The sequence below is a fragment of the Rhopilema esculentum genome, chromosome 2, assembly GCF_057945365.1.
Source record: "Rhopilema esculentum isolate cy_ngs chromosome 2, ASM5794536v1, whole genome shotgun sequence".
NCBI classification, from domain to species: Eukaryota; Metazoa; Cnidaria; class Scyphozoa; order Rhizostomeae; family Rhizostomatidae; genus Rhopilema; species Rhopilema esculentum.
In genome coordinates this window covers 6,002,909-6,014,905 of record NC_142816.1, presented here as the reverse complement: position 1 = coordinate 6,014,905, position 11,997 = coordinate 6,002,909, and the positions used below count along the sequence as shown (strand labels likewise).

Below are 11,997 nucleotides of genomic sequence, written 5' to 3'. Positions count from 1 at the left end.
ATAACATAACATAACATAACATAACATAACATAAAATAACATAACATAACATAACATAACATAACATAACATAACATAACATAACATAACATCTGATGATTTACCGATTGGATTGGATTGTATTGTATTGTATTGTATTGTATTGTATTGTATTGTATTGTATTGTATTGTATTGTATTGTATTGTATTGTATTGTATTGTATTGTATTGTATTGTATTGTATTGTATTGTATTGTATTGTATTGTATTGTATTGTATTGTATTGTATTGTATTGTATTGTATTGTATTGTATTGTATTGTATTGTATTGTATTGTATTGTAGATTATTTAATGTTAGTCTTTACAATAGTGAAAATACACTAATTAAGACTAACATAAAGCAATTTCAACGATTGCATAAGACAGCTCATTTACTGCAAAACGAGCAAGTGCACTTGTTTTCAAGGGACCAAGTTTTAATCAAATTCTTGAAAAACTGACGAAGAACTGTTAACATACCATGAAAGTGTTTCATCAAGGAAAGGCAAAACTTCTCAGCTATCTTTTTGCAGGTTGTTCAGCGAGTGCTATATTCTAAATTCCGCAGCTAAATTAATGTTGATATCAAGTTACAAAGTTTTTATATTAACACTGAAACAATCACATTGACTCGTTTCTAATTTGAATCAAGATGTATGACAAAACTTTTTACTTAACATTTCATTGATCATTTGTTTAACCAAGTTAGAAAAGTTTAACTATTGTGACAAAAGGTAAATAAGCTTTCTCTGAACTTCATCAAACTTTTCTGAACTGTGAGCCATCCAGGACGTTGTGCGGGCGTAGGGGAACTTGACGGGGGAATTAGCTGGGTACAAATAGTAAAGTTGGAGCTACAGCTCATTTTGTTATTGAATAAAAAGAAGAAAAGCCTCCAAAAGATAAGAAATGATGAACGTAAGGGAAAGGGTAAGTTAGCGAATTGACTACTTACTTATAGTTTTAAATTTTGAGATACACGAACGATGCGGATGTCTCACGATGACTTCATGTTTAACTGATTGCAACATGACTAAACCTGTAGGCCTGTACTAAACTATGACTAAATAAATTTTGCAAAGATCAAACGTTGCTCGACAACGTTAAGAAAGCTAAAAATCAGTAAACAAGCTGGCAAAATGACTCAATTTTCGCAAAAAAATCCAATAAAAGAGAGTTGAATCAAATGTATATTAAAAACTTCGGTACAACTACAAAGGGTGTTCAAAGGTTACGATCCATGTCGAAATTATTACATGCTAGCGCTGGTCATCCAATAAACAGAATTTCCAAACTTGCACAGTTAACCAGTTGATTAAACTTTTAAAATTCAAAACGCAATAAAATATATATTTTTATTACAGCGTCACAGCTTCTATTGTAAATAAAACTTATTAAAAATTATTCATTACACAAAGAACAAATTATTTATTAAATTCAGAATGAAGTGATCATAAAACATTCTGAAAAAATAGCCTTTATTTCTGTTTTACTTAAAACAATTACTGCAGATTGGCTTTGTTTATCAAAATAACACAAAAGCAAAGCATTTTCTATTGAATAGATAATAGTTAAAATAATCATAATTGAAAAGAAAACTGAAAAACTGCTTATTTTGGTACCGAAACTGGTATAACAGAACCTTAATGTTTGCAATGAATTTCAAAATAAATATATATGGCACTATAAGAGACAGTTTATAACCTCCAGTTAAAAAGTCGAAAGTTCCTCTTTCCTACTACAACTGTTGAAAGAACATTCTTGATATTCTTGAACTTTCTGCAGAGAGCCTAAATTATAAGAAGTTGAACTGTAATGTAATCTCTTTTCATTCAATGCACGCATTTTTATAATAAAAAGGTTATAAGAAACAGCAGACTCGATTTTTCAAAAGTTAAGAATCAACCCAACCCAAATTGAAAAAGCTAAGAAACTTTTATAATTTGCAGTTTTAATTTTCCAACATTGTTTGCAAGTTGAGTGGAGCAAGGTTGTTGAGGAACTTAATACACAATCGTTTATCATTCTTCGAATTGGCACATTACATTAGTTTATCTCTGAACGTGAGTGAACTACTTAGTTTACCTTGGAAGCACGTTTAAAAAATTCATTACATAAGAAATTTTAAAAATATGTAAGAAACTTTTGATAGCAAAATGGCAAGCAGGACTTGAAAAAAGATTTTTCTTCCATGCAGCAAAATAAAAAAGTCAAGATTTCCTGCGAAGCTTTGCCAAAGTTTCAAGAAAGTAATCGGTTTAAGTTGCTTGATTTGTTTTGAAAGGTGTTAGGAAAGGCCACCACAATGGTTGGCGGCAAAAAAATTTTAGAGAAATTTTAGAGATATTGTCAAGCTTCTTTTATCAATGTGTCGTATAATTTCGTATATAGTAATGTTGACATGTAATAGGACGGTCTTGCAAATTTTTGGAATAGCCTTTTAATTGTAGTTCGTAATCAAGCTTTTTTGGATTTAAAGAGGAGCCAAGATGAAATGGAAGAGAAAATTAAATGAATCAAGCTTTAGCAAAAACATTAACATTGAAATATCAACAGAAGCACTGTCAACGGTACGAAGCTCATGACCTAGAACACATAGAAAAGTGGTATGACCATCATCCAGAAAAGGTAACAGAAAACAAAAAAGTCAAAATCCCTTGAGATATAAAGATACAGACTGATAAGATCCTGGAGCACTCAACACCAGACATTGTAGTTTTTGAGAAGGGAATTAGAACATGCAAAGATTGTGGAAGTGGCATGCCCTTTTGAAACCCGAGTTGCTGAAAAAGAGAGGGAGAAAGTTGACAAGTACCAAGAAACTTTCAGAGGATTATGAGCTGCAGTAAAAGTAACAGTGATTCCCGCAGTTATTGGTGCTTTGGGTACCATCTCAAAGAACTTCCATAAATGGATTAATAAGATCAATCCTAACATCTACTTTGGAACCTTACAAAAGGCCTGTCGTCTTGGAACAGCGAGGACCCTAAGATTACTCTGAATATCAGAGGTTATGTATAGCAACGTGATGTTTAGCCGAATAAAGCCAGCCATTTTACATCATTGAAGCTGAGATGAACAGTAAATAAATAAATAATAATAATAATATGTGTCATGAAAAAGGAGAAAGTGTCAATCATATTGTTAGTGAATGCTCCAAGTTGGCACAAAGAGAGTACAAAGGAAGACACGATAATGTGGCAAGGTATGTGCATTGGGCAATGTGTAAAAAGGCTAAAATAGAACGAGTGAATGAGTGGTATAACCAGCAGCCAAATAGCTGTGCTGAAAATGAAGAGTAAAATGAAGTTGTTATGGGATATGATGATACAATGCGAGCAACACATACAAGCTAGAAAACCAGATATTGTATTGCTGAACAAAAGAACTAAGGAGGCTACAATAATAGACATCGCTATTCAAGGTGACAAAAGGGTACAAGAAAAAGAGGCAGAGAAATCTGAAAAATACCAACCTTTAAAGAACGAAATGGCAAGACTTTGGGATCTGAAAAAGGTCAAAGTGGTACCCGTGTTGATTGGTGCTCTGGACACAAAGGCGTAGCGTGTGGGGAGGGTGGAGGGTGTACACCTTCAACTTTCAGAGAACTCGTCGGTAGAATTGAATTTATAACGAAATACATGTGTAGCAAAAGAATTTCTATCGGTCACATATGATTTTGCATCTCTCCCACCACCCCTCCACCCCCCCCCCCATCGAGAATGGTCATGCGACTCTGGGAATGATTACTTAGAAGTTTTAGGGATACATCAAGGAATATGATGATATCTAGCCTGCGCACAGACTCTAAGTATCTTACCAGAACTGTTCTGGTTCGAGTCTGCGCGCAGGCTAGATGATATCAGGATTGAATTAATTCAAAAAACGACTTTGTTAGGTTCTGTTCGAATCTTAAGGAAAGTACTATCTATGTAGAACAAGGAGAATGAAGCCTTGAAGCCTTTGGTAGCTTGTTGCTACCTGCTTTCAAAGGAAATTACCGAACTAATTCAAAAAATATGGTTAGTGAACATAATAACAACATAATAACAATAATAATAATGATTATTTAACAGATCCAATACAGGTGGTTTTTCACTGTTGAAGTTACAATACCTAAAATAAATTTTGTTTTTTTAAAATATTTACAGAAAAAATGGGATGTCTTTTGAATTAATTACATTATTCAGCTCTATTAACTAAAATTTGTTTTACAAAGATAAAAATGTGTTAGAGTTTGAAGGGTTTTTTAGTGCCTCTGGCAGGGAGTTTAATAATGGAGGAGCATTATCTTGAATAGTTCCGCTCTCTTTCTTTGGTATTTCTAGCGATTAGTTGCCATTTGATCTCACTTCTCGCTTATTTTCTCTAGGCCACGTTTCCGAGTTCAATGCCTTTACAACTTGCTTAAGGAGATTGAAATCTCTTCTCTTATTTATAGGAAGCCATCCTAATTTCAAGATATCTTTTATGCTCTTTCCATAGTGACCAATAACAAACGATGCGGCTGCAAACTGTACTCTCTGCAGACGTTTCTGAAGCATGACAGCGGTATATAGACCTGGTTGCCATAGTCAATCTTTGCTAAGATGAGTGATTCTGTGAGCTGCTTCCTTGGACGAAACAGAGCAATGATCGTTTTAACGTGGTTCTCCCACTTTTAGTGTTCGTTTCTAGTTACCCCCAATAGCTTACATGTCTCTGTTCTTTTCATCTTCTTTACTTTAATATGAATTTCTAGTTCAATGTTATCCAGGCCATGTCTCCTCAACATTTCTTGTGTTTACAGTACCATGAGCTCAGAGTCAAGAAAACATTACGGTCGCATGGCCACTGACCGAAGGAAGGTCCACGAAAAACAATAGAAGCTTCTATGATACACTATGATACACTTTATATTGTTTTTTGAGGAAGGTTTGCCTTCTGGGATATTTTTGTCTGGAGGAAGGTTAACAACTTTTCTGGACTCTGCATGAGCTTAGTCTCTTCCCTATTAAATCAAGACTGTTATTGCTGAACTGTTCCCCGGGTTGTCAGCAGAAGGTCGATGAAGATCGCCAACAAAGCCGCAATTTCTATTCAGGGATTTTGCGATAACCAATTGATAGATAAAGTTTGAGTACACCATAGTATGTATAGACCACGAGTGCACCAATAGGCAACAAGAAACAAGGAGCACAAATATTTTGCCAAATATAGGAGTCGCAGAACCACGGTATACTTACGACGCATGCTCTGTAGCCAACTAGATAAAAACAGGTGATTCACAGCAATTGCTGATTAATCTAGCTTTCAAACGTGTATTGCCACGATGGAAAACAATTCTTGAACTTGGCTGCACGGAGTGCTTCAGCATCTTTGGTTACAAAATGAATGGCTTAAAGCATTTTACTTGCATACTTATGTTAGTTGAAGCGGTACAAAGCAAATCTGATATTAAAAGGCAGCACATCGATAGCCACACGGGCAGCTATCTAACTGGTGCAGCATCAGTAACAATTCTTGTGGCATCGGCTATTCAGTGCTCGCATAAATGCCTGCGCTTTGACGATAAATGCATTGGGGCCAACTTCAACACGAAACCTGAGAATGGCAATCATCAGTGTCAGATAATTCATAGCATTAGTAAAAATGATGCTGTACAAAACAAAGCTGGCTGGACATTTATGGTAAATAATATCTAAAAAAGAATATACTTTCTAAATTTTTGCGAAAATCCTACATATCTTATAATAATCTTGTAAGTAGCAGTGAAGCAATATTGTCTCATATATTTTTACCAATCTTATAATCTCTCTTTGTTGAATTTCAGGAGAAAAAACCCATAGCAGCAAAAGGTATGAATAACTTTAAACTTTTGTAATAATATTTCAAAGACAACTTGGATTTTCGAAGCAGAGCAGATGAATAGCAATTAATGAATTAATAACCATTTAAATGTTTTAATAGAACTTTATTTAACTGCCGATTTCTTGGTTCTGGGCCATATCATCAATCGTTACCTTTCCTACACAGCTAAATAAAGAAATCTTTAAAAGTCAAGGAAGTAATTTCCTGATCTGTATTGCAATCCATGTATCAAATCGGAGTTGACATATTGGAATTGATGAGTCCCCGGAATATGCACCTTTTCTTTAAATTTCTAATTTGCAGTCATGAAACCGGTAAGTAAGTTGAACTACGAACTCAAAAATGCATCAAGAGGCAGAAATATTTGTTGATCTGGGTTGGATCATCTAATCATCGTAATCACAATCATCATAATCACAATCATAATCATAGTCTCTTTCTCAATAGCAAGTGTAATGCCTTCAGCAGTTGCATATTTTAATTACCTCATCACGGTATTTGTAAAAAAAGTTGTAGAGTGCAATGGATGCACAGAAAGCTTTAGCTGTAGCCATGGCCCAGGAGGCAAAGAGGCTGAGGGATTGCAGTAAAAAAAAGTCTTTTGAATTTCATTGAATTTCAAGTTTATCCACTGATCAATGATTTTCTTCCCAATGAAGCAACAATATTCGGGTACGACCAATATTACCCTCCCCCCTTAAACGTTTAGTCTCTGTTACACCGATGGCTGCATGGGTTCCGACAAAGGTTGGAAAGTGGGGGGGCCAAGGGAAAATGTAACACCAATAACAAAAGAATTCGTGAAAATTTCTTTTGTTTTGTAAAAAGGTGGGGGGCCATGGCCCCCGGTCCCCCCTTTGTCGTCGACTTGACGAAATATTACTCGAATGCATTCAAGCCCCTTTTCTTTAACTTTATAGTGAGAATACAGTTGACTACTCTAGGACTGAAGTCTTGCAAGGAAATCAAAAACAAAGAGCCCAAATCATTGAATGGAAAGTATCGTTTGTCAATTGGAGGAAAAGACACAGAGGTATGAGAATGTTTCAGGTTTTCTCTCACCAGTAAAAATATTCTGTATATCTTTCTTGAAAAAAATGTTTTCATGTGTACTTGGACAAGGTGCCAAATTCCTTGAAAATGCAATCAACGCCCGAAAACACAATAATATTTTAATAATACAATCACGTAGCTGTAATGTTCACATAACTAGTATCCCGTATGTACACTAAGTCCCGTATGTAATCCGCCCATGTAATCTCGTACACACTTTTTGTTTTGTTACTGCGTTCAGTCATATATGTATGGAGTTCATTTACAGTTGGTATTTTAGTAATTATATTATCGTCGACATTTCTCTATGATTAGCTCCTAAAACATTATAGTAGCTGTAGATGTCGGCTGGGGTGGGCAAATTTGAGCAAGAGCCATACCTGACGGAGGCAGGCTTTACACAAAGAAGACAGATATAAAACAAACAGATATAACTTGAATAAATCAAGCTTACAAAAGGTTGCAAGCCAACTTTGAGTCAAAAACAGAACAATGAATCAATTACAAAATGGCAAAAAAGCAAACTGCAAGTTTTACGTAGCAACTCAGTTGAAAATTCCTCGAAAGATATAGCTTAGGTTTTTTCGAAAAAAGGTGAGTCAAGGCACTCTGACGAAACGGTGTGCTACACTCTCTTTTTAGAAGAACCAGCAAATTTAAGTTCAGGCTGACTTTTTTAATTTTTTAAAAAATCTGAGGCTGGATTGTTCTTAATTTGTTCTTAAATTGACAGGGTGTAAGCAGTTCTATTGCTAGCTTTTTCGCTCTAGGGAGGTGTTCAGGCCCCATTGACAAACAAAGTGAGTGATAAAACTTTCATTTGCCGACAAGTTTGAACATTCACGGATTAGCATCTACACATGACTAAAGATTCCTGGTTTTTTAGAAAAAACATTTTTCCAAATTACATTTTACAGTAGCGCAGCCTCAGCTTGTTTTTAATTTATTCTTAACTTTTGATCAATTTTGAGGCTCGTGTTCTTATAAAAAAGAGTGCACATCGCCTTCTTGAGGCATCAATATTCGTCACAGATAAAAAAGGCATCCCCCTGGCCGGAGCATAATCGCACGTCATTGCGATTTTGCATATCATAATCAGAACTGGCGCAGCGACTTCATAATTCTTCAGAAAAATCCTGTGCCCACAATGTTATAGTCTGTTTGCACTGGCATTGGCCCTACATGCCGCAGCTGCACAAATTTCACGGAATTTCAGCTGTGCCAACTTTCCAAATTATCATTTGGGAAAACTGTAGCCAAAGGGGGCATGTTGTTGTTCGAATTTTCATTTGGGGGGCAGAGCCCCCGTACACCCCTGCAGCTACGTGGCAGGAATAATAAATTTCGTCAATTATCGAAATTTGCCTAAACAGAGCCATTTTGAAGTAAAACTCATTTGAAAGAGGAAAAATTTAAGAATAAACTTCAAGGTAACTTAGAATTTGACTTGGTTTTTTATGCTACGAATAATAATTCCAGTTACCAGGGAGTCAAACTGTTAAGCTTTGGTTTAGCTTTGGTTACATTTTGTAATTTATAAATCGTCGTCTTCCTTTTGACATTGCAACAACGGTCCTGTAGGGTCGATATATATTTAGAAATACCGGGTGAATATCATTGCAGCCAGTGCAACTGTTTTAGGTATACTGTGACATGGAGAATGGTGGGTACACATTGATCGCAAGGTTTTCCAATGCAGACAACAAAACATGGATGCACGAGTCAGGAGATATTTGGTACTCTATGCAGCAGTACGGAAACGTGACATCAAGCAGTGACAACAATGACATGTTAAGTCAGGCATTCTCGAAAGTCAGCGGAGATGACATCAAAGTGACCAGAAATGACGACCCTGGACACACCGCTCTCTTGCTGGCAGCTGGTTGTTTGACCGGGAAATCAATGAGGCAAAAGATGGCTTCTTTCGGGGACTTCAGGTTATTTTTATTATTTCTTTGGTAGACTGGATCCATGAACGTAATCTACTCAATGCCACAGTAAACGCCCATTTACCAATAAGCAACGCCAATTTTACCAATGGAAAACGTTTGTATATGTAAAGGTGATTTCAATCACAGGATCATATCACAAAAATAGCTTTGCCAAACTAGTATCCCTCCCCCAACATTTTCTCTTCGAATTTAGATATTTATCAAACTAGCAGTTGCCCTGCGTAGGTGCAAAAAAGGGTGCATGGGGTGTTGCAGTCTTCCTTTCAGCAAATTTTATCGAATTACTGCATGAATTCTGAATTTAAGCTTTTGATCATTTTGAGGTTTTTGTGCACAATTTTAAACTTCGGAGCAGATCACTATATGGTTCTTTACTATGGAATACTCTTCCGCTTTTTATTCATGTTGCTAGTTCTGTCTCAGTCTTTCGCTCTAAATTAAAACTCCATTACATGGACTCATATGTTTAATTGATAAATTAGTTCATCTGGTTTATGTTTTTTATGTATAAAATTTTTAGTTTCTTTTCTTTTATGGGGGGACGGCTCTCGTTTAGTTTACCTACTTGAAGAGTTCCTCCTTAATCAATGTAATGATTTTTCCTTTATTTAAGCGTGTAGTTCTATAAGCGTGTAAATGTATTTAATCTTAGTATCGTGTTTGTATTTAATTGTATTATAATTATGTAGAATTTTATGTAGGATGGATTGAAAAACAAATGAAACTGAAATTCTTCTTCAAAAGATCGTGATAATGGCCTTACATTTAAATCTCTTTGCCTCTGTTAGGAATGGAAAAGTTTGGACTTCCAGTGACAGGTGTCTTGGTAACTGCAGTGCCGTGTTTTCGGGACAGTATGCGACAACCGATGGATTCAAGTACGCTACATCAACCTGCATAACAAGCAATGATATTCTTAATGGCAACAATATTGGGTTTTGGTGTAGATATAACATTGGAGATGGCTCTGTAATAATGATAGGCGGAGGTGGAGCAAGTTGTGCCAGAGCAGACCACGGCATTGGCGTTACAGAAGAAAACCATGCCAAATTTGGTGGGTCAGAGCCGTCGAAGGATTTTGGAGATGAAGGGGCTTTGGGAGCTACTTCCTACTCTCTAAATCTTTGGATAAAATAGGATGAAATGAGAACTGCTCATAGTCTTGAACTTAGCATAAACCTACGTATATCTAGTATTTTCAATATGTGATGAACTTCATTTAAGTTGCTTCCTTCGCTGCAGATAAAGTAAGTTATATGACGTCCCTGCTTAATCTATTTATATGTAGATCTCAAAACTATTAAAAATCTTTAAATAATCGCCAAAATGAGAACGAATTTGGCTACGCGTGAGTCATCTCAATAAAAAGCTATTCGGTAATTTGCTTAAGATTTAGTTTGTGTTTACACAAGTGTTACGTTTTAATTTCAGATGGAAGAAATACTTAAAAATTAATACGGCCTATGCTCAGCGAATGCAATCTTGAAACTTTACAAACATAACAACATGATTATTCGTAATTTAATATAACAATAGACTGAAGCACGTAATGGATATTACAATGAAAACGTTTGCTAACTGTAAAAAACAGTTCTTTACCAAAATATGGAATGTTTTCAGAAGTGATTGATAAGGAAGGCAAAGGATATGCAAGGTTCAATTCCGTTCCCTTGAAACAGGAGCATAGTCCAGAAAAGTTGTTAACCTTCCTCCAGACAAAAACATCCCAGAAGGCAAACCTTCTTCACAAAAGTGGGCGTGGCTTAGGTGTGTCATAGGAGCTTTTATTGTTTTTTCGTGGACTTTCGTCCGGTCAGTGGCCGTGCGACCGTAATGTTCTCCTGACTCTGAACGTGCGACCGTAATTTTCTCATAATCGACTATGAGAAAACGAAATAATTTCTATATTTAAACCTTTAGCAAATTGCTTGCACTGTCTGAAACTGTTGCCCTTGGTAATGCCATCGAGAACACCCCTTTGTAACAAGCCTGGTGAAAACCGTCCCCGGCGAGAAATTTCTTTACCGGGGATTCTCTTTCGAAAAACCGAAAGTCGCGGGCATTTCGCAATATCCCCGCATCCCCTGCAAGCTTGATTTTTTGTCCCTAGTCAGTCTTATGTTCTGCCTTTGGCACGACATAACAATTACGGAAATTGTCTAGGGTTTTACCTCTTTGACCAAAGTGCTACCAATATTTGAAATTTTTTCCCATTCCATGCCAATCCAAGACATTTTTCTGTCCCTCGCATGTTTACCTGTTTTCTCGTGTAAAAACCATCGAAGAACTTGTCACACAGGGGTGTAAAAGTATTTGTAAAGTCTGTTTAATTTCGCACAAAAAAAAGTGGAACAGAGTGATTGCATTTCCGTGTAAACAGCCTATGTAACTATTCTATAAATGTGAAAAAATGATCCCGTCTTAACACAGCCTGTTATTCAGGAGCACATAGGTACAGGCTTAGCTCTAACCGAGGGCTAGGAACTTTCTTTGCAGTGGTATCGTTGTGTTTGATACTACAGTTTGCAGTACTTAGATGGAAGAGAAAAAACAATCAATAAATCTACCTATAATAATAATAATATATTTCAAAAGGCAATATAAATAGATTTACCTATATATTCCTTAGAAAGTAAAAGCGTAATTTTGCAAGTTCAACTTGCTCATATTATCAAAGGTTTGAATGAATTGAAATGAATTGCTGATGATTTAATGTGATGAACCAGTGACCCCCAGTCTGCTAAACACAATGAGGTATAAGAAAAGCTACCTCAATGGCTAAACATAACAAAAGACTGCCTTATAAAGGTTGATTCTTGTTTGAGGGTTTTTATGTTTATTCTGATCTACCGTGTCGAATCTAGGGAATGAGCACTAGGACAATTATTTAGCTTCAATTGCTAAAGCAGAAACCTCAAAAAAAGGCTGAAGAAGTTGATCTTTCCTGTTGTAACTTAAATCGACAGTAGTTTTCCGCCTCTCTGCATCTTTTCACGAAGGGCCGTTTCAATCGATTTATTTCGTATAAAAATAGTGCAGTGTAGGAAAGACAAGCCTCGTTCTCTTTTACAATCCATTTTGACTTTGAACAGCACAAAATGCCTTGTGTTGTGTTGGTTCAAC

The 11,997-nt window shown here is 36.0% G+C and overlaps 1 protein-coding gene across 3 annotated transcripts; it reads left to right on the top strand.

Moving 5' to 3' along the window:
• Window positions 1-677: 677 nt before the first annotated feature.
• On the top strand, window positions 678-11,752 carry LOC135695510 (uncharacterized). Of its 3 annotated transcripts, XM_089109250.1 has the most exons (6): window positions 678-949; window positions 4,505-5,688; window positions 5,832-5,856; window positions 6,790-6,902; window positions 8,564-8,859; window positions 9,663-11,752. In XM_089109250.1, exons 2-6 carry the CDS (start codon window positions 5,389-5,391, stop codon window positions 10,009-10,011), a joined length of 1,083 nt encoding a protein of 360 aa, XP_088965376.1. In that variant the 5' UTR covers window positions 678-949; window positions 4,505-5,388; the 3' UTR covers window positions 10,012-11,752. The 3 variants fall into 3 exon arrangements, with proteins under 3 accessions (XP_088965376.1, XP_065070697.2, XP_065070696.2); XM_065214625.2 differs by lacking the exon at window positions 678-949 and having other exon boundaries at window positions 4,174-5,688; window positions 6,814-6,902; XM_065214624.2 differs by lacking the exon at window positions 678-949 and having other exon boundaries at window positions 4,174-5,688.
• The last annotated feature ends 245 nt before the right edge of the window (window positions 11,753-11,997 follow it).